Here is a 21,981-nt window from a genome sequence, read left to right as displayed (position 1 = left end):
GTTCAGTTCATACTCTGTTTTTACTATTTTAATAAGTTGTTACTTAGTTTATTAGAATTGTATTAGTCATCATGCACCATAAATCTGAGGCAGCATGATGAATAATTAATTAAACCAGTCCTTCTGCACACATTTTAATTAATGACAGTTGACAGTTGTGTATAAATTTCATAGAATGTTTATTGCATTAAAACTTAAAACCCTAATACAAAACATATCAGTCTTATAAATTAGAATTTCAGTGAAGAAGACACGCTTTGTCTTCCAGTGCAAGTAAATAGCTTTAAAGCCATTTTCAGAAATGTACACAAAATTACACAAAACAAACAAGCCTTAAGACACAAAATAATATTATATATTGCTATAAATACCAAAATAAACCAATACTGTCAAAAGTCTGAACCTGTCAGACGCAAAGAAATTGTTCAGCAAAATCTGGAATTTGATCCAGACAGCCTCTGAGAATATTTAAGTTGTGGTTTTTGTGTTGTCAGGTCACCATAATGTCATATTATATATGTTCACAGATTAAAGCAGTGCAGAGGATCACAATTGGCTTTCCCCTACTTGCCTCCTGACTTGTATTAGGCCAATGCTGTATGTTTTGGAATTTGCCAACATCAACTATGGCCAGTTATTCACAGCTGAAAAAGCAGACATCGTACAACAGGCGCCACACACAAATACTGCATCGCAATCTCCCAGACATCTGCATAGGATAGAGAAGCAAGTGCTACCGCAGAACAGACAAATTCCAGCTCATCCATGTGCGGCCATGTCCTCAGTAGAAAACTCTTGAAGGATCAGAGCACTTGAGGAGGTCATATTTCACGTAACCAACGCGGTCCACCTGCCGGCGGGAATTCATGCGCCAGTAGAAGCGGTCTCGGCAGAAGTAGATTTGACCTAAATCAGAAATAATAAAAGTAAATCAACATGCATTTTTATATGTAAATATCTAGAGGCATTTAGACATTTTGTTTGTTAAACAATTATGGGAAATAGAGATTTGTTTACCTTTATACTGGAACACGTCGTGGGCGTCGCTGGGGACTCCACCAAACATGACATCTGTAAACCGCGGGTACCCTGCATCGATCTTCTGAGCCTTTACGTCAAGCCTGCGTTGATCAGACACAAAACCACACCAGACAGTGTCAATACCAGAAAAAACTGGTCTGTCATTTTGCTTTGAAGGCTCGGACATTCACATTGTTGATGTTTCCAGGCTCTAATAAAACTCACCTCCAGAAGTTCTCTCCACTGAAGAGCAGCACTTTGCCTTTCCCCCTCTGCAGCGCTCCCTCCACCTTCTGAACAGTGTTCGGGAGGCCGAGCTTCTCTATGCTGCGGGGACCCAAACCGTTTTCTCCTGTGTACACCCAGAAGCGTGTCCCTGCATTGGGTGAAAAAAAAGCACCTGTGAAGCTCACCTGTACATTATGGTTTATGTGTTAGTGCTGTTATCAACACTGTATCATGCTTCTTTACCTGAGAAGAAATACACTTTCTTGGTCAGAACGTCTTCAAAAGCAGAGTCAACGACCGCGGGCACAGCTGGCCACCTCTCAGAAACAGAAAACGGTCCCATGACGCCTTTATCACTGCTGCCGCTGGGCATCTTCCAGTAAAGTCTGTCAAACAATATCAACCATTAATGCGTGTATTTTTCAAGTGTCTTACAAAGTAGAGTATGTAGACCGATCTGCTCACCCATCCTTGAAGAAATGCAGCTCTCCCTCAATCACGGTGATGGTGTCGAATTTATCCATCTGGCAGGCGTCTTGGGCTGGGTCCACAGGCCGTGTGGTGGTGGTGGGAGTGGTTGGTTTAGTGGGCTCCTCTGTGGGGTCAGTCTCAGGGTCTGGGAAGGGCGTGGTGGTGGTGCGAGGCCGAGGGGGGGTGGGGTCGGGGCCGGTTCTGCCTCCTGAAAAGGAAGGATGCGATGGATGAGGGAAACTGGAGCGGAAGCATGTTGATGCAGTTTTGCATGATAATGTTGGATGTAAGCAACTTGTCAGTACTTTACCGTAAAGGTACTGAATGCCTTCGATGTCATCTTTATTCAGGGGGAAGCCTTCAATGTACCTGTATATAGGGTACATGAGAGCTTCTCTGATGTTGGAGTGTTCCAGGCCAAGGGCGTGTCCAAACTCATGGGCTGCCACCAGGAACAGACTGTAGCCTGAAGCACATAGTGGGGTAGAATATTTAATTACTGGTAATAAAACGTGTAATACAGTCTAACATTTAGACCCACGTCACTCACCCTGGTCAGGGCAGAAGCCCCATTTCTTGTCGTCATCATAGTTATCGGTGGTGCTGCACCACAGCTTTCCGTCCCCTCGCCCTTCGCTGGTGCAGGAGGAGTACGTCCTGCCGTCGAACACAAAGGGGAAGTGGCAGGGCTCTCCCTCAGCGTTGCCGCCGGTCACAGTGGTGTCTGGACAAACAAAGACAGCGAGAACGGCCATGAGAAATCGCCCGCTTTTCATTCAGAGCGCATTGCTGTAGCCTGACACTCACCGCGACTGGGACAGAATCCAAACTTCTGGTCATTGTCAAAGCTGCTTGTGGTGGCACACCAGCGGTAGCCATCACTGCGGCCCTCTGTGGTGCAGCTGTCATATTCCTCCCCCAGAAAGACGAAGGGGAAGACGCACGCGGCGCCGTCAGCGTTTCCCCCGAATGTGTAGAGAACTGCCAGAATAAAGAATAAAGGCGAAAAATAAGCCGGTGAAGCACGTCAGCATGTCACAGAAGCAACCGCCCTAACATAGATGACCTCTGACCTCTGGGTTGCCTTGGGGAATATATTCATAGACTTACGTTCACTTGGGCAGAAGCCGTACATCTTGTCTTTGTCATAGTTGGCTGTGGTGCTGCACCATGGCAGGTTGTCTGTCCGGCCCTCGGTGGTGCAGCTCGTGTAGGAAGTGCCCTCAAAGGTGAAGGGAAAGTGGCACATGGCGCCGTTTGCGTTCCCGTAGCGAGTCTTCACAGCTTTGGAGACAGAAAAGTGGGTGAGCTTAATGCAGTTTACAAAGTGGACACTAGGGGGAGACAGCTACGTATGAATTGTTGCTGGAGTCCAATACGTTTAGACATGTTTATGTAGTTACCTGGTCCTTTTCCCAGGGTCCAGAACTCATCGTCGTCAAAGTGGGCATCTCCCTGCAGTCCCTCACCAGGGGGGTACGCGTGGGCCAGCAGCCCGTCCTTCCCGTCAAATGGGAATGGGTCTCCGTGATCTGAAGAGGAACATTTAAATCACTTTTTAATTTGAGCAAAATTAAACTTACGCAGTGTCGTGGGTACACACTAAACAGGGCCTTACCAGCTCTTCCAAATGAGATCATGATGTCGGCCTCGCCATCAAAGAGGCGCGTAAAAGTCAGAGGGGACACGTCGCTCCACACCTTGAAGGCTCTGGCAAAGGCGTCATCAATCAGAGCGCTATCCATGTCTGGGGAATAGTTAAGGACCCTGTAGCGGAGGCAGAACCACACTCGGCTGTTAGTGGCGATGCATGATGTGCTGCAGCTCTGTCACACTTCATGTTGGCTCTGACCTGTAAGTGACGTCGTTGTGGTCCCATTTTAGGTCTCCTGCAAAGGTTTGGTAGTTGGCCACATCAGGAACCCCACAGCGGGGCTGCTTCATGGCCTCCAGCGTGGCCCTGTCCAGCTGCCCGGTCTCCTCCAGCCCCAGCTGCCTCTGCATCCTCTTCAGAGCTTTGTCGGTGGACACCATGGACTGGAAGCCGCTGCGGTGCTCTGTGTTCAGGTAGCCGAACCTCTTCAGGTAATTCTAGAGGAGCGCGAGAGGAAAAGGTGCCGGTCTCATTAAATCTTGTTGTTCAGAAATCAGTTTAAATTCTGTCCTCATGTTTGTTGACACCTGCTTTCAGACAACAATTTTTCTTTTCATTAGCATTGTGATAGAAATCGCTGACGAGGGAATTGCCTCCCTGCACAGCTTGACTGCAAACTGTTCCAATCTATCGCCACAAAACGAACCATCTGCTACTCACTTCTGCCAGCTCCGAATCAGTCAGGTTTTTGAGGACGTCCCCCGGGAAGGTGATGTAGCGGGTCTTTTTGCCTTTGGATATGGGGTGGCTCCATGCGTCCTGCACGCTTACCCCCACCACCAAACACACGGCCAGAGCGGTAACGAACCTCATGCTGAGCTCTCACTGCGGTTTGCTACAAAGGTCAACACCGCAGGCCAAGCGTCCCGTCAAAGGAAGGAACAGAAAAGGCTTCTCCTCTGAAAGCTTGTCCTTCAGCGTGGCTTGTTTTGGCTGCTGCCTCCTGGTCTCTGTGCTCTGACTTGGGCTCGTGGACCTTGTATTTATGCAACGCGACGTCTTAGTCACTTAACCTCATCTCCGCCTACTACTAACCTCAACACCTCCCACATGCGTCTTGACAGGCTGTCGTGGATGAATGGACCTGGGGAAATTCCAGAATACCCACATTGAGCTTTACCTAACTAATGGGTGAGCAATACGCTAATTTACTGGGTAATGGACAAGAATGGAAGTATTTAAGATAAAGTAATAAAGTTTGACATATCAATTGTGCATGCAGCTTAAAAACTCACACAATCTGTTATTAACTACAAATTACTTGTTTCTTTTATGTTATGAAAAATAAAACAAAAGAAAAAAATAGAAAAACTCATTACTTCCTGTACTGTATGTGGAACATCATATTTTTGAGTAGTGTATTTTTACTGGAGAACGACACGCTCATCATGGGACGCAGCCAGACACTTCTGTTATTCTTTTGCTTAGTCACCTAAAAAAAGCTTTGTTTCCACTTTTTCCATAATTAGGAATTTTTTCCCTCTTTGCCTTAAGGATATAGATCATAAAACTAGGTCACGTTAAAGTAACAGACTCAGAAAGGTTGATGGCGTTTTATTATCTGAATTGCTTGAATTAATGAGTAATAGGGGTGATTAAGGTCCCTTCCGTTTAAGGCCATTGTTGACTGGCGGATGTTTGGAAATTACCCATCTACACTGACGTCGATGTCATTTCTTCTTCAGCATCTTGCTAAAACTGGCTGAGTTTTTCATTAGCAACAATTTTACGTCACCTTTGACTATGAGGAACCAAGCGTTTACACATTCACACCTCTGATAGAAGGATTACACATATTCAAACAGACACTAACATCTCTACATTTTTAATTGGTTGTGAGCCTAAATATACACAGAGCCGTGTTTGTTTTTGTTTTTTTGCAAAACACTGTATGTTGATATTTTAGAGTATGCAAGTTTCTGTTTGTTGTGGCCAAGTATGTGTCTCAGCCAGCGTAACATGACTCACTGCATTCCCACTTAAAAGACCAAAGCTGCAGATGTGCACTTTTTTTAGCATGCACGGCGCTGACGTCCATTCTTCTCGCACAAACATGTTTACTTAGTCCATACAGTGCATCAAACACACAGCACAGGTCCTGAGATGGACTCAAACTGCCGGTGCACAGACGCTCCAGTGCCACACATACTGGTCACTAATCAATTATAACATTCACATGTGGTTTCAAAAGCACAGCGCTGACAGTAACTGGTTACTTAATCTGTGGCGTTGCAGCACATCCTCTCGTCTGGAGATTTGCCATTTATGGTAAGAGGAATCTTGAATAATTCATGTTTTAATAAAAAGGCGATGCAATGTTTGTCACCTGCGGTTTAATGAGCAATACGTTCTTCCTCAAAGTTGAATTCATGGTTTCCTGATGTGGTTCACACATTTTTAACATCCCCCACTTCCTAATTTATTATTGGCACGTTTCTTTTGAAATGTTGACATGTCTGTATTGCATGTTTCTGCTTTATTACTATTTATTTGACCCATTTTTAGTATCGCACACACACATGTTTTTAGCATGTGTTGACATTCATATATGATTTGTACAGTACGCACACCATTTTGGTTCCATTTAAACTACCAAGAAGCCGACACAAGGCCTCTTTCATTAAAGGCAGGTTTTACGCTCATTCAGCCACAGTCACGCGGTTGTTTCTGTGTTTACACGTCTCCCCAGGCCTCCCCTCAAAACATCTGCCACCGATTTTACACGGCGTCAAACTCTTAACGAATATGGCTCCGTGCATTTTACCATAATGCCACATTTAATTTGCAACCCACCGCATTGCTTTTGAAAAAAAAGAGAAATGACGTCTGGCACGGAACCTTGAAAAAATCCAGAATTTCTGCAGAATTTCTGGCAGAGTTGGCTCCGCTCGCAGCCCAGCCTGCTGGCACACACCACGTAGCCAGCAGCCGGCCAAGCGCGTCATCAGTGGCCTGGACGGGACACACTCACTGCTGCCTGGGCTTCACTTTCATGCTTAGGTGCTCAAACAAATGTCAGCACAGCACAAACAATGACACAGAATACTACAAATCACAGAAACCCACTGAATGTTGACATTAAATGGCCAATAGCATGTTTTCGACCCACCATTGTGACATGCCCGGTTTAGTTTCGCACTACCTGGAATAAAACACTTTGTTTCTGACAGGCTGGTACAAATGCAGAAATGACTTCCTGTCTGCCGCAGTGATGTGGCTCCTTGGCCAACTTCCTCGCGCTGCCGTGTTGTGTTCGGTTACGACTGGATTGTTGACGTTGTGGTCGGACATGGAGACTGTGCAACTCACGGGACAGTGACTGAGTTTTATGTGGGTGAAATGTTGCCCCATCACCACCACCAGGTACTTTACCCAGCTGTGCTGAGTCTGCTGTGCCGTGCAGTAATTCTGGAAATAGACTTGTTTTTATAACCTTGTAAACTCTCGCAAACTGTTTTCGAAGGCGTTTGTTTCGGTGTCTTGCTTTTATTTTGGATTATTTCATACGGCTCACTTCATTATTACAATAACAACGAAACCAAAGCAGCAATAAAACATGTCTAATCTATAATCCCTGATTATTTTTAACGCTTTCTAATTAGCGGAGTTGTATTGAATGCTTGTGGCTGAAAATGGAACACAACAGACAAAAAAAAGGGCACAAGCAAAACAAAAACACACCAACACAGGCGGAAACCGGGCCGAGCCCTCGAGTGTCACCAACTCAACAGTCTGTCTGTAATCATTCAGGAGGGAGTAGGTGATGGGACAGGATTAATCAAACTGTAAACACACTGATCTGAAGCAGTGCCAGTCTCAGCCTTGACTCATTTTCCCCTGGAGAAGCAGACAATGTTACTTCTGCTTCAGCAAACACTTTAATAAAATCTAGACCATTACTCATCTTTGAATAAGGCTCTCAACTCTCGTTACCGCAACTTGTCAGTCTAACAATCAAATGTGACAATCTCTGATGAAGACATTGAGATTTTGACAATAAAATAATCTGACAATGTATTGTAAGAATATGAATGATGTTTTTGAGCATTTTTAAAGGGATTGAAGCCTTTTTTAGAAGCATTAATAGTATTGAAGCAGCCAGGGTGGATGAGGGAATATCCCAGGTCAGAATAAAGTAGGTCACGTCCAGATAACTAGCTGATGCCGTGACCAAAGCAAATAAAACGAGGTAGATAAAACTATTTTACTCTGATTCTCTTGAAAATTGAAGTCAATCTTTCTCGGTTTCCTCTTGTGTGTTGGTTAATAACGTCCCAGCACGTTGCCAGGGATCAGAGCGCTGTGACACACAGTGTCAGGCCCATCGCAGCTGTTGAAGAGGCTTGTCATTCAAACCACTGGTGCTTATCACTGTTTTCATTCCCATTACTCCGGCTCTTACTCGCTGGAGTGTTTGCCGGCAGCCACAGGCCGGAACCGCACACAGTCCTCCAGCTCAGGTACTCTACAGGATTGGGACACATTCGGTGCTTATGAGTGGAACAGGATATGACAGAAAGGCCTCAAACCAAAAGGATGCACGCAGACTAATGTTTTGTGATGACTTTGTACGGATCCATATGTGATTATCGCATTCTTGAGTGATGTGTGGCTCCGAGAGCCAAACATGTTTGTGTACGCGCCACCTGTGGGAAATGTATATTGTAACAGTGGAAACGTCATGACAGTAAATGAGGGGCGTGAAAAATGGAGGGTGACATGAAACAGATGTTCACGGCCGGAAGGGAAACGCGGAGAGTGCGGTTCATCACCGGCGCCTTCACCCATCAGGCCCACAGGCCGCCCCGGGGAGATGTAATTTAAGCCATACTCTGCACAATTTGTATGAGTTCATGTAATTATGTAATGTGACCAAAGCGGAGCGGGCGGGTTCGGGAGCGTAGATTGTTTCTGCTGAGGCGTGGGCTGCCAGTGCAGCACAAGTCCAGGTAGGCGGAGTCGTGTTGACTTTATGGACTAATTACTGCCAGTCGTAAGCCTTTATGGGCTTTCCGTCCTCTGGTATTCAAAACACAGCCAGAGGGAGCGACAGCACCGCCGCAATAAGAGCTCTGACTGCACAGAATATTGTTATTTCTCATTTAATTCCACGCGGAGCCGCGCCTTCATAGAGCGGCTCCAACAAACAGAGGAGCAAAGCAAACTGCGATAGAAGTGCGTTTTAAAAGGGGGCCTGAGTGGGTATTCCCCCTGCTGATGGAGGAGAGGCAGCTGATAGCAGGGAAGTGAGTCAGACTCAGCCTGAGACCTGTGGAGGCAGCTATTCACGCCGTCGGCGTGTGCCTGTGGGCGCTGGAGCGCCGTGTTACCGTCCGTGGAGTTGCTGAGGCTGCAACTCGTGCGGTCTAAGATAAATGCAGCAGCTCCCTCCAGGATGAAAACACGCCGCGTCATCTCACGTCAGACGCCGAGCGAACCCTGACATTAGTGCGGCCTCGCATCCGCTGATGACTGTGCCTGCGTCACCACAGCGGCACACCTGGCTCCAGCCCAGGTCAACGTGGGCCGTGAGCAGTGAAGCAATAAATAAAACTTCAATCCATTCTTTTGAAATGTGGTTTCAAGTTTCACTTTAAACCAATAGGGTCATAAACAACAATGACTGTGCTTTGCCATTTATTATACTGCTAGACAGTGTGTTGAGTGTTGAATGGGAGGGTCTGGTGCTCTTTATGATCATTCCAAGATATGTCTCAAGATATTAATTAGTTTCTTTCAAGAAGCAAAGCAGGTCTTTGGACCCACCATCAGAAGATTTTAAATAAAAGTCCACAGACACCAGGTCGTTCTTCTGGGCCTCAGGGAGAGGCTTCATGGCGGAGCCAGATGTGACCTTGGTCGCCTCCAGCAGAGTCCTTCTGGCACGGCTCGGTTCCAGTCCAACAAACTGTCGACTCGCTGTTGACCAGCAGGTGGCAGTCTGTCATCAGAGCAGCCGACGACGCCAACCTGAGCTGCGGATCAGGGAATTAGTGTCAGGGAGAAAGTAGAGCATCAAGGAGCAGCCTCGTATGTGTGGAGCATTTTCCATTCACCCAGGGAGACGAGTTATGCTGCTAACAAAGCAGAAAGCCGTCGCCGCTCAACAGAAATTCCTTTTGAAATGAAATTCTGCAAAATCTTTTCCGGCCTGGGTTTATGTAGAAGTCAATCGTCTGCTGCATTCTGCAACCTAAGCCGTGTTTCCAAACTGCCTCCGGAGGCAAAGATTTGATAAAGGGGGGAAATCAAATATTGATGTTGTTCTAATTTCGTACGCCTCCTTCGTGAATAATTCATTGTTGGGGGGAAATTGTTATTTGCAGCACCCTAATGCTATATTTTCCTCCAAATGCACTTTACACTTCCTGTGAGCCCTTTGTGCTATTTCTGAGAGTCACTGAGTGGGTTGAAACGGTTTGTTTGGCAGCTGCTATCAGAGTTCCTTTTCAACCCATTTGGGTTGAGTATACAGCTAAAGACGATGCTGTTTAATCAGCATTGTGTAACTGCTTAGCTGGGTTATGATTGGTTATGTAACCACAAACAAATGCTGCGTCTGCCGCCGGTTTGCATCCGCTGGTTTCGCTCCATCTTCTCGTTTTTGACAGAGCCGTTCGGATGCAGCCTCGTACTGCAGCAGCTCGGACGCCGACTGGGAACATCTGCATCGCGTCCCATCTGATGCAGATGCTCCTCCAGCATGAACGCGCTTGGTGGATGTGCTCGCGTCCATCACGTTTCCAGCGTACTGGGAGGGTGGACGTGGCTCAGGCCACACCAGTATGACCAGTGTGTTTTGTTTTATGCGGCCGCCAACCTAATCCCAACCTTGTTCGACGCAACGTGGCAGTACAGCTGTTCCCAGATGTTGAGATGCTCTTAAAGGGAGCTCTGCAGCACCACCTGGGGGCACAACAAGCGAGTTCAGGTAGAGCAAACCCCTCAGAACGCCTCGTGGATGTGAAGCTCGGATGAAAATACAGCCTGTATAAATATTGATCCACCGTAGAGGCATTTCACCAGAGAACACAAGGGCAGATTAAGGTGTGGAGGTCAATGGTACTTTTGTTATCGCTCCACTCTAATAATAATTTGCCTCCATTCACCGACGGACACCACACGTCAAGCTAACTTGAAAATTTTCCTTGCAAAACAAACCACTTCCCGAATCTATTGTGCAAATGAGTGCTCCTCCCTGTGGATCTGTGGTTATCAGACACATTAGCTGCACAGACAGCAGGGCCTGACTGCGACTGCAGGGAAAGGTCACCTCTCCTGTTCTATTATAAACACACATATTATTTACATACAATGCACATACATATGTACGTCTTCCTCCTCTTGATATACAATCCTGCTGTAAGAATAGCCTCAGACACTGAACTGCTGCTGTAAACAGTTTTGCTATTGAACCAGCCCATCGCTTCATAAAAGCCTGGTCAGCAACATGTCTCATAAACATGTGTTGCACGTGTTGTATGGATTCCAGGTGGGGTTTTTTTTCTTAAAGCGAAGACTCAATTGAATCTGTTGACAGCTTAACCTCGCAGACGCCGCGGTGAACAGTTGGATTACACAGCCCCTCCCAAAGCTTCTGGATATGAAAGGAGCTCGAACACAGAGGGAGAAATGGGTTTTCGGAGCGGTGACAACGTTCCACTTTTATATAAGACCCTCTTCCTGCTTTGCTGCACAGTAATAAGAAGTCAGCGCTGCAGCGCCGCAAGGTCCCGAAAGCAACTTCAGATCCAGTATCTGGAGCTGTGGAATAATTACATTCAGGAACTATGACATGTTAAGAGCAGACACACGACAAAACACAGCTGCCATTTTGAAAAATATAATGAGAAAAATTCGCTAGAACTTTGTATGACCAGAAGTCATAAGAGGGAGAGCTACTGATTAAGGGAGTGGGAACACGACGTAACGACAACACTGCCGTGTTATTAGGTCCATTTAATGTGATGTATTGCTCAGTTGACTTTGCTAATGGCAAAGAGCTGCATCCAGGTCTCCAGCTGCTTTGCCAGTTAGTCGACTGTTCAATGTGTCTGACCCAGTGAGAAGAACTAATTGGATTATACTGGAAAAGAAGTCTCAGGTGATAATTATGTGTGGGTTTATTATTTTTAGCAGCCAGTAGGCGCCTGATTCATCATTAAGAGAAATATTCAGTGTAGCCACTTCATGATGAATGAGACTGGAATCAAACTGGAAGGGCATGAAATAATAATAAAGCAAATATGTGCTTATTAATCCACTTTTGTCCTCGAACGCATTAACAGTGCGTCACTCTGCTGATGCACTTCATGGACAAAACAAATGACTGTTTTAGGTTTTATTCTGCCATTCAGGCATCATCAACGCAAGTGTTTCCACCAGAGAACTGTTTATCAAGCCAGGAATAGAAAAATGTCTGAAGTTTACGAAGCAAAAATTGGCACCGACGCAGAAGAAGGTCAGTGGAGAAGAAATGTACATTCCCAGAAAGTGTTTTTACGTCGGTGGCATTTGACATTTGGCCACAAAGCGGCCCAGACTGGCTTCATCCAAAACGCGGGGCTTCCAGTGCAGCAGAGACGCTCACAGTCGTCATGTTGTCCATATAATTTAAATAGCACACAAGGCTCATGTCTCTGGTTGCAATAAGGTTCTGAGCAGTCCAGCTGGACCAACGTCAAACATCATCATCATCATCTTCATCCCAACGTGCCTCCTGCGTGCGACTCCTAAAAGGTTACCCCCCCCCCCCCCCTCCTCATCTCTGCCGCCACTGATCGCTGCTGCTGCATCACCGTGGGAAGAGCTGAGCGAGCGCTAACTCCCCGATGTGCACGAGACCCGCTCCAGCGCTGTAGTGAAGTACTGGTACGTTCATATTAATCAATCAGCGTCCACTTAAATATCCACACAGTACGGGTGTAATAAAATGCACCTGCTTTATTGAACGTATCATTCTATAGCAGGTTAAAACATTTAAGAATCTGAGATTAACCAACCACAATAACTTATATTGCACATTTTGTAATGCTTCACTATTAGGAACCAAACTTAAAGCTTAATGTAGTTACTAAGATAAACACGTCAGTGGAGTTTGTAGATGCCCTTTTGTTTCCCCTCTGGACAAACGGTAGATTTCAGCAAACCTGTTCCTCCTGAGTAAAGGTAATCAACCCGCTAGTGTTAATGCTGCAGTTCTTGGGCCGTCGCAGCACGTTGGAGCACTTCATGCTGCTGGATGGAAGTCACTCACGTGAGGATCGAGCCCACGCTGGCGCCGTGCTTTTCCACCCGGCCCCCGGTTCGGGTCCCTGGGCTCAGACCGGACTCTGCTCCGGTGGAAGTCCTGCTACTGCGGCTGCGGCTGCGGCTGCGGCTGCGGCTGCGGCGGGTCGCATTTAGGCATCTCCTTCTGAGGAGCCTGCGGTGGCGGTGGCGGCGGCGGCGGCTCGTGATGCGACTCCAGCGGCATCTCCTTCCTGTCGCTGGGCTGGATCTCCAGAGCCGGCGCGTCCATGCAGCAGAAGTACTGCTGCCAGATCTTCTGGAAGGCCGTGCGGAACTTGCGGATGCGGAAGGCGTAGACGATGGGGTTGACGGCGGAGTTGCCGTGGGTGAGGAGGATGGCGATGTAGAGCAGGACCATGGGCTTCTGGCAGTCGGGCCAGAAGAGCGTGATGCAGTTGATGATGTGCAGCGGCAGCCAGCTGACGGCGAAGAGGAAAAGGACCAGCGCCAGAGACTTGGCCAGGTTCAGCTCCTTGTCATAGTACTTGTTGGGGTCCGCGTGGCCGGCGCTGAACTTCTTGCTGTTGAGCTGCTTGTGGATCATGTAGAAGATCTCCACGTAGATGAGCAGCATGAGCAGCAGCGGCGGCAGCACCCAGCCGAAGAAGTTGAAGTAGACCATGTAGTCCATGCTGATGACGTTCTCGAACTGGCAGGTGATGACGCGGTCGGCGCCGACCGAGCCGTTCTGCTGCAGGCGCCGCAGGTTGTTCCAGCCCAGCATGGGCGTGAGGCCCACCACGAAGGCCACCGTCCAGCACAGCACCACGGCCAGGCCGGCGCGCCGCGGCGTCACCACCCGCTTGTACCTGCACGGGGACACAGGGCAAGTCTGCGTCAGCGCCTCATGCGCTTTGTTCCCCGGCCCTGGGCCGACAAAACATCACTTCACACACGAGGCCCCTGACGCTTCACGGCTCCCGGGAGACGATATTTCCACCGGATCAAGGTCTTGAGCAGTAAACTCACACGGTGACGCTTTCATGCTCCGTTCAGGGCCAAACAGAATCAGCGGTTCTCCCGTACGCGGCTGAGCCTCACCCGCTAATGTGTTACAGGGAGAGGAGGAGGCCGAGCTGCAGCGCTGCTACTACGTGGTTGCGTCTTATTATGTGTAGTGTTTCTAGATGGTTAAAGGCTCACGAGCTCTTATCGCCGTGAGCAGGAGATCACGCAGAGCGCTTGAGCCTGATCTTCGCCTGAGGCGGAAACGAGGCTGGTTACGCGAAGCTGCCGGCGCCGCGGAGCGCGTGGAGCCACGACCGGCTGCTAATGGTTGATCTTTAAAACGTCCGATGCTGTTATTCTAAAGGGAAATGGGTTTTTTTTCCCCATAACCTGACCTTTTGCTGTGCCGTAGCCCGAAGCCGGTACCGTGTGTTAGATTAGTATTGATTGGCCCCAGTTTAACGCGCGTCTGAACCTGCACGACCAGATGCTTGGAAGAAATCACATGTTGATTTAACGCGGACACATCAGCATTAACTATTTAGAACCATCAGAAACACAAAGTCTGATAAATAGTCCACTAAAAACTCGTTTCTGAAGTAATATATAATGTACTTGTATTGAATACACAGGTTGAAGCGGGTGGAGTTCTGATTTATAAACATGAGGAAGAGCGTAATGCATGTGATCTATCAAAGTTATTAAAGCAGGCACAACTAAAACCAATGTTATCTCAAGCCCGGAGCGTTGGACAGGAGATTAGGTCTGAGGCGCCACATGCAGCATCGTCGCACAATAAATTCTCCTCTTCCGCGGAGCTTATCTCTTCGCCCGCTCGCGCGTTTGTTTCAGCCGGGAACGATAAAAGCTGTGCATCGCGTACAAAGGGCGAGATTTCACACCGGCAACAAACCCCATGTACTTTGTGTCCCTAAACAAAACAAACAGTCCCCCTCAGGGAACCACTCCAGGCTCTGTCCTACTTCTGACCGGGGGAGAGAGGGGCTCGTTAGACCTGTCGGCAGCTGTGAGCTATGAGCCTGTGCTGGTCCGCTGTCACGTTAGTGACGCCACACGCATACGAATGGATGGAAGCGTCCCGTGAAGTGGAACTAGAGCCGTGGAATCAATGCAGGGAAACACGCAGGAGCCGTGATGCCTTCAGTGGAGTGAGGGGGGGAACAAAGCAGTGCCACCTTCATCACTTTCATTATCATCATCATCACCACCACCATCCTCTGCACTGACAGTACCTGAATCCATACCTCGTGGTGTTTTATGTGTGGGTTGCTAATTACCTAGTCGGGATCTTGACCCTAAGGTAGCGGTCGATCGCAATGGCCAGCAGCGCCAGGATGGAACTTTGCGTCAGCACCAGCACCGTGCACGCGACGAGCAGGCAGCTGTAAAAGTGGGTCTGGAGTCCGATGCTGATCGTGATGGCCAGCGGGATGACGAGCGCTCCCACGGCGATGTCCGCCAGCGCCAGAGACACGATGAAGCAGAACGTGGTGTCTCGCAGCGACTTGTTAATTTTCACCGCCCAGACCACCATCACGTTCCCGATGACGGACGCGACCGCGATCAGGACCTCCATCCCAATGTAGAGCGACTGCGTGGACAGGAGCATCCTTGCCGACGGCGGTGTCCTTGAGAAGAGTGAGATCAGATCCACGGCGGCCGCGGCAGCGATCCGTGGGACTGCGTCGGGGTCACGGTATTGTCCCGGCGAGCCGCGCGTCCGTCACTTTCCCGGCGCGAGACGCGCAAGTTGCGAGGGGGAGCGGGCACTTGTCCTGGGGTGAGCGCGCGCTAGCACGCGGCATATCCGGAGACGAGGGCTCGTCGTTGGGGGCAGGTGCTGCTCCCGCGCTGCTGCTGTGCGTCGCTCGCGCTCTGCGCCCGGCGCCTCCACTTGGCGGAGTACACCTGCTCATTGTGGGAGCAGCATCCTTCCTTCCACGCGCTCAGACGGCGCTCCACGCTCCCCTCCCTCCCTCCCTCCCTCCTCTTTATCCCCCTATTGATTTAGAAAAGCAAAGCGGGTTTGGGAGCTATGTTCGGAGGAGCCGTGCGCGTGCTCCGACTCCCCGCGCTCCCTCTTTCTGCGAAGACAATGATGCAGCGTGATGTTTCTCGCCTTTTTTGTTCGGATCGCAGTCTTGGTTTCGATCCACTCACTTCGCTCGGTGGGAGGTGAGAAATGAGCGCCTCTGTATCCGTCTCAGAAACCGTCCCGGAAAATCCAGGTAGACGCTAATTGAACCCACTAACTCTACACGACGTTCAACACGCCCTCAGGGCAAACGCTAATGGACCTTGTCCCGTCGCCCATTACACTGATAGGAAGTGGCGGGAACCACCACGGAGGACAAATTATCGAGATAAGGCGGATATAAATGAATGAAAGCAAACAAACCCTCACTTCATTTGCCCACTTTCATTTTTCATTCACCAAACACCTCTGTGAGGCGTAACACATTTAACACACAATTATCCAGGTCATTCCAGTCTCTTCACTCTGATTGAGTCAAACTAATGAAAAATCTATAACAACAAGACTGGAAACGTTACAGCTGATTTAAACCTATTGATCCGCGCTCAAAAATATATATATAAAACAATCCCCAGCATCAATTTACGGGGTATTTTCTGCTTCAGACTCGGAACATTCCGCAAACTCAGCGAACCTGGAATAACTGGCACATCTTGTTCTTCTCCACTAGGGTTCAAAGGTCAACAGTCAAGCGTGGTGTGAGAAGGTCCCACATGGTTGATGTACAGTGTTTCCAGTACTCACTGTCACTTAGAAGTGGGGAATTCTGAGTCTGAGGGCATCAGTTGGCCCGAGATTGAAGGTAAATCCAAAGCAAAGGGCCGATCGGCGTGAATCCGTGGCCAGTGTGGGAGCCAACAACCAGCGGGAGCTCCGCCGAAGACAGCCTCCATCTGTGAGCAGCCGCCCGTCAGCGGCACCAGCGATGGGTTTAGAGGTCGCCGAGACGCGCTGAGGCACGGAGAGGCCATAGGCCGTGCTGCAGTGGTTGGTGTCCGGCTCATTGGTGACATGTTAATGAGCATAAACACGGTGGTAACGCATGAGGAGAGAATCATTACGGAGCAAATGGTGTTAGTCAACGCTTAGGGCTCGGGGGCTCGGGATTTAAATAACCAACCGGAAATGTCACAAATGTGCTTTTTATGGCTGCAGCAGTGAATGAATACGACTCTTCTTTCAGCATCCCTTCAGTTCTGCCACGACAGACAATTCAGTTTGACTGAGTGCCACGTCCACAGACTAGAAATAAGGAAATGCTTCGGGACGCGTTTGTCAGATTGTCATTTGGGGAAGTGTAGAGAAAAAGGACAAACGTGCGCTCGCAGCTCGCATGGAATCACTCAAACCGCCATTAACTGAGCTCATTTGCACCGCGTTCATACCAGATGTCATAATATTCCATGCTAACCGCTCATGTGGGCGCCGGAGCCGGGCCCCGCCGCCATTAGCCCAGAGGCGAGGCCGGCGCTGGACCGGTCGCCACGCCAGCATCAGCATGATAGTAATTAAATGACTGTGACAGCGGACACGTCCATAAACACCCATGTGATTGTTCTGACGATGGGGCTGCGGACAGAGTTGTTCTGTTCCTCATCCTGCGAACGCACGGTTTAAGGTTTTAGGTCCATTCACACTTCAGAACACGAGAGTGTGGGTGAGCGCCCTCCAGATGTGCTCAGGGTGTGAAAGTGCACGAACCTGCAGCGTGACGGACAGGGTGAAAATGAAAGACGCCCACACCTACTGGACGGAGGTCGGCCTCTCACTGTCGGGAAATATATCAATGTGCACGTGTCTCGATGATGAACATCATCGTCATCAATAGTTGATTATTATGAATCTACCTTTTCGTTTGTAGTTGTACTGTATAAAGGCCTTCTCAACCGACAGAAATTAACACTGCTTTCGTGGAAATATGGTGGAATGACTGTAGTTATTACTGTAGTTGGCAGAGAGACATGTGAAATAAGAGCCCACAAACCAGGCTGCATGTGGAAACTGTAAACTCCTACACCCAAAGCTAGCGGCGTCTGCCTTCCAGCGCTGCTGAAGCTAATTAACACGCCCCATCTCACTCCCGCTCATACAAACAAAATAAAACACCGACGTGCGAAAAATAACTTTGCGGTTTTGTGGGGGCAGAGCTCATTTTTCTTTCCAGCCACAGCGACTCCCTTAAAAAACCACAAGTTGGTTTTTTTATATGCTTTTATTTTGTTTTGTATGTAGAAAAATATGACGTGTAAAGTACTGACATTGAGTGTAGCTCGTTACTAGATGTTTATGTGGGAAGTTAAGCTGCCGTGTCTGTACGTTGTCAAGTAACTTACTTATATATACACTAATATTTTGTCCTTTTTATATGGTTTGGACCATAACAGTGAATTCCCAAGTCTGTTTTTAGCTCCATGTGTGGATTAAAATGTTAAAAGGTTGTACACGCAAACAGAAAGCCTAAACCCAAACCACAGGCTCCCTAATGCATACGAGAAGGAAAAAAAAGCCTCCGCGTCATCGAGCACCAGCTTCCAAATAAGATTACTGTGGAGAAAACACTGAGCCGCTCCAATATTCCACAGGATCCACAGCTCCTCCATTCATCCATCCACAGGAAAAACCGCCTGCAGAAAGCGTCACCCCGGGCCCCTCTCTCCCAACACGCACATTAAATTTATAATTCACAACTTGCATTTTTAATACTCGGGGAACGTTGCACTCTGAAGAGCGTCTGATTTGGACCAAAACATGCACCCGCGAATGGTGGGAGGGTGAAACGGTGTCTCGCAGGCCGCGCATTAACAAGAAAATTAGAGGCCGGAACCCACATCCTGTTTTCGCGGTGGTGGGTAGATTGTGTTGTGCTCATCGCTGCAGTTACTGATATCATTTTCTGTAAATCTGCCCTCATGACTCCAAAGCGTACAGCGCAGAAATGATTCGACGGGGCTGCGCGAATAACGACACGGACGCCATAAACGCACGAAAACGTTTAGCGCCGAGCGCTGGAATCAGCAGGAACACAGACATCACCTGCTCTGAAAATGGCCGAGCGATCGTCCTGTTCATCAGCCCACGCATGACGCTCAACAGGAAACGTAGCTCAGATAATCGACTGATGGCCTTTTAAATGACTCATTGACAACCCAGCGTGTGTGGAGGTAAAATATCAACATTAATATCATTATATCATTAAGAATGAATATAAAATTCATGACCAAGGCTGAGCGTTATGTGTTACACTCATAAACAAGTCCCATATGATACAATTGGCATTGACAGGAAGCGAGAGGAATGGAGCCAGCCCTGAATAAAAATAACATTCAAAACACTTGCCTTTCTTCTTGTCTTGTTTATATTCACCTCATAGTTCGGCATAAAAGCGACAGCGCAGATGAAACAGTTAAAGGGGGAGGAAATATAATTAGAGCGAGAGGCAAGAGGCATTATTTAGGGCTCTGCACAGATGAGAGCGCAGATGAAAGGAAATGGAGGAAGAGGTGGAAAACGCGCGTGGCTCTGTGACAACGCTGGGATTTTAATCCGTTTACGAGGTGCGGTCAGCACCGAATCAAAGGCCTCCATTTGGCCGCTTGTACAATTACGCCGTCCTTTCAGTCCCAGCTGTTGTCGACCCGCTCCGGTTTGATGTCCCTGTCAAAACAACTCTTCGGAGAAGCCGGTGCTGGCGACTCAAAGGAAAGTGGGTCAAACGTGCAGCTTGGCGTCTCTGCGGGAGAAGACGCGCTGCGGCGCCGGCGCCTTTGATGTCGGCCGGGCGATTCTGGACTCTGTCACGAGCCGGCGTTGCAAAAGAAAGACTTCATCAACGCTCCGTTACAGTATGTGGCGCACCGTCTGCATACTGAAGAGCGCTGGTGTCAAACCCATGGTCATGCAACATGCTAGAATTGGGTTGGGACCGTGCACCGGCCTGGGTCTGTCATGCACAACGGTTCAGATGGCGCTAATCAGAGCCTGACAGACTTTTGGGAGGAGGGGGGAATGTCTTCTTCTAATTTATTCTGATTTATCTAACATATGTGCTCCAGCGTTTGTCTTATTAATAGTTCGTGACATGCATATGTTGTTGACAGGATTCTGACAAAACAGCCCGTCATTGCTGTGTGTGTTCTGCTAATTCTCACTCGTGTTTATGTGATGTGATCACGACCTCCTGAACACTGTCATAAGGAGCAAACGCCTGCGTTTCCAGAGCCGGTGACCTTTGCTCAGCAGGTAAAACATTCAGTTCGTGTTGTCAGAAAATAAAAACCCCCATTGACACCTATCGATGCAGTGACACCAGGTCCTCCTGTTGAAATCTAGGACATATGCATTAATATGTCAGGTGAAAATAATTTCCACAACAGACACAGGAGCACATGGACACCTGTTTCAGCTTCTAGTTGAGATAAATGAAGGAAGCCAGTCATTCAGCAGATCCCTCTGGTGGCTGGAGCACATCTGTTTTTCTAACACTGACAAACTCACAGTTTTCTCATACTGAAGGAAACATGTGTTCTGAAACGCTTGGAACAACTTGTGAGTCAGTTTACTCTACACAGTACGTTGTTACCTTCATGGTCATTTTAGAGGCCGGAGCCTGTGGTCACACACTCTCTGTGACTTACTATGTGTGTTGAAGGAGACGTGTTGACCTCCCTCCATAAAATGCAGCCCACCACCACCACCACCGGCCCACATACCACATACCTGCACAGTAGCCGCGTGGCCTCCGATCATTCCCACACTCATAGGCTTCAGCTGCGGGGTCAGAGGTCACATCTGGGCACTAATCTCCCCTCCGCACTGATGGGCAGCCATAGGGAGAGGAAACGTGTACAATAATACGTGAAAGCACATGCTGCATCTCCTCCCAGTCACTTTCAGCATCTCTTTTTTCTCTACACTTTACGAAGGCGGAAAACTCATTTTAGAGAGTCATCTACTACATCCTGCATTAATTTCAGCCTCTCTGGGGCCAGTAGAGGAGGTGTGGTCGTTTATTAATGGGATAAATCCCAGTGCTCTCCAGCTCCCGTTTAAAAGGCCATTTTAAGCACAGCGCTAAACTGCGATTTAGGGAGTCTGTGTTTAAGACAGGACATGATGACAGCGTGTTAAAGGCATCATTCCTGCTTGTGTGTGGACGCTGGAAAGCATCAGGCAATAAAAGATGATTTCTGGCCGTGAATGTTTCTGCCACCGGGGGAGGGGATCAAATACGAGGCATTATTAACATTCTCCCCGAGAATGAGCACGGGCGCCGTTTTAACCAGCCGGCTGATGATTGAATCCTGGAGGCATCATCAGCAGAGTGCACGGCGCCCTGCGTCAAACCAAGCGCACGTTCCATGTTCTCTTACAAACAGGTCTAAAAGCTGTCAAATCACTGATCTGTTTAATTGAGGAGGAGGAGTTTCCATGTAAAAGACTGCCGACATTAAATGATGTTGATCGTCTGATCACTTTTTAACCCTCATTTAACTGATGGTGAAATGGTGCATGACAATCTAGATGTACTGTAAATATTATCTGTCCACCCAGTTTTCACCGATGCCTCACACCAGATAATCTGTCCATCTACACACAGCCCCCCCCCCCTCTCTCTCTCTCTCCTTCCAGGTCTTCAGGGTGGAGGGGAGGTTGTGTAGTCCAGGTCCCATCTGTTAGTCAACATCATCCTGATGTCATTCTTCATCTGTTTACATCCTTTCACTTTGCTTTCCTTTGCTCTGAATCAGATGACTGCCCACCCTCAGCCAGGTTCTGATGGTTTTACCTCTTCCCTGTCACTAGTGGCTAAAGGTCTTTCCAAGTGGCTCTGGAAAATGTAGTTATCATTTGACCAAGTGGTGATAAATTGCCTCTCATAGGTCAAACATTTCTAAAGCTATAGATGACACTTTAAAAGGTGTCCAGGAGAGATGAGAGAACCTGTAGGCAGGTCCCAGCAGCCCTGCATCAATTAGACCAAATCTGTCATTGAGTAATTAGAGGGAAGAGTGACACCTGGCATTCAAAGGCATTTGTCTGGTGAATCACCTGGGTGATAGCACTCAAACAATGAGGCACGTGATGGAGGCGTCCTGCTGCAAAAGGAGGCTGGGAAACAACGGTCCTTGAAGAGCATTAGTGTGTGTGTGTGTGTGTGTGTGTGTGTGTGTGTGTGTGTGTGTGTGTGTGTGTGTGTGTGTGTGTGTGTGTGTGTGTGTGTGTGTGTGTGTGTGTGTGTGTGTGTGTGTGTCTGAATCAGAGGCGTAAGAATATTTAAAGAGACCAAAGGATTCTTACATTGATGTTCAGAGGC

The 21,981-nt window shown here is 48.2% G+C and overlaps 2 protein-coding genes across 2 annotated transcripts; both read right to left on the bottom strand.

The window, feature by feature from the left end:
- Positions 1 to 162: 162 nt before the first annotated feature.
- On the bottom strand, positions 163 to 4,347 carry mmp9 (matrix metallopeptidase 9). The gene is made up of 13 exons (XM_029155745.3): positions 4,034 to 4,347; positions 3,572 to 3,810; positions 3,338 to 3,486; positions 3,123 to 3,251; positions 2,830 to 3,003; positions 2,527 to 2,700; positions 2,270 to 2,443; positions 2,030 to 2,185; positions 1,714 to 1,927; positions 1,492 to 1,634; positions 1,246 to 1,396; positions 1,018 to 1,121; positions 163 to 906 (listed from the first exon to the last, which is right to left on the bottom strand). The coding sequence occupies exons 1-13, from the start codon at positions 4,184 to 4,186 to the stop codon at positions 782 to 784; spliced, it is 2,085 nt and encodes a 694-aa protein (XP_029011578.1). The 5' UTR covers positions 4,187 to 4,347; the 3' UTR covers positions 163 to 781.
- Positions 4,348 to 11,202: 6,855 nt separating this feature from the next.
- Positions 11,203 to 18,378, bottom strand: adora1b (adenosine A1 receptor b). Its single transcript, XM_029155750.3, has 2 exons — positions 14,911 to 18,378; positions 11,203 to 13,473 (listed from the first exon to the last, which is right to left on the bottom strand). Exons 1-2 carry the CDS (start codon positions 15,240 to 15,242, stop codon positions 12,726 to 12,728), a joined length of 1,080 nt encoding a protein of 359 aa, XP_029011583.1. The 5' UTR covers positions 15,243 to 18,378; the 3' UTR covers positions 11,203 to 12,725.
- Positions 18,379 to 21,981: the final 3,603 nt, after the last annotated feature.

Source organism: Betta splendens, chromosome 7 (assembly GCF_900634795.4).
Source record: "Betta splendens chromosome 7, fBetSpl5.4, whole genome shotgun sequence".
Taxonomy (NCBI): domain Eukaryota; kingdom Metazoa; phylum Chordata; class Actinopteri; order Anabantiformes; family Osphronemidae; genus Betta; species Betta splendens.
The sequence above is the reverse complement of the archived record's forward strand: the minus strand, read 5'-3'. Positions and strand labels throughout refer to the sequence as shown.

Bases quoted from the DNA above. Each gene is read 5' to 3' on its own strand.
- mmp9 (XM_029155745.3), bottom strand. From the start codon at position 4,186: ATGAGGTTCGTTACCGCTCTGGCCGTGTGTTTGGTGGTGGGGGTAAGC. The intron at 2,444-2,526 runs GTGAGTGTCAGG...TTGTTTGTCCAG, and splicing joins TGGATTCTGTCCCAGTCGCG to ACACCACTGTGACCGGCGGC. The intron at 1,397-1,491 runs GTAAAGAAGCAT...CACCCAATGCAG, and splicing joins GAAAGTGTATTTCTTCTCAG to GGACACGCTTCTGGGTGTAC.
- adora1b (XM_029155750.3), bottom strand. From the start codon at position 15,242: ATGCTCCTGTCCACGCAGTCGCTCTACATTGGGATGGAGGTCCTGATC. The intron at 13,474-14,910 runs GTAATTAGCAAC...GTCCCCGTGCAG, and splicing joins AGGGTCAAGATCCCGACTAG to GTACAAGCGGGTGGTGACGC.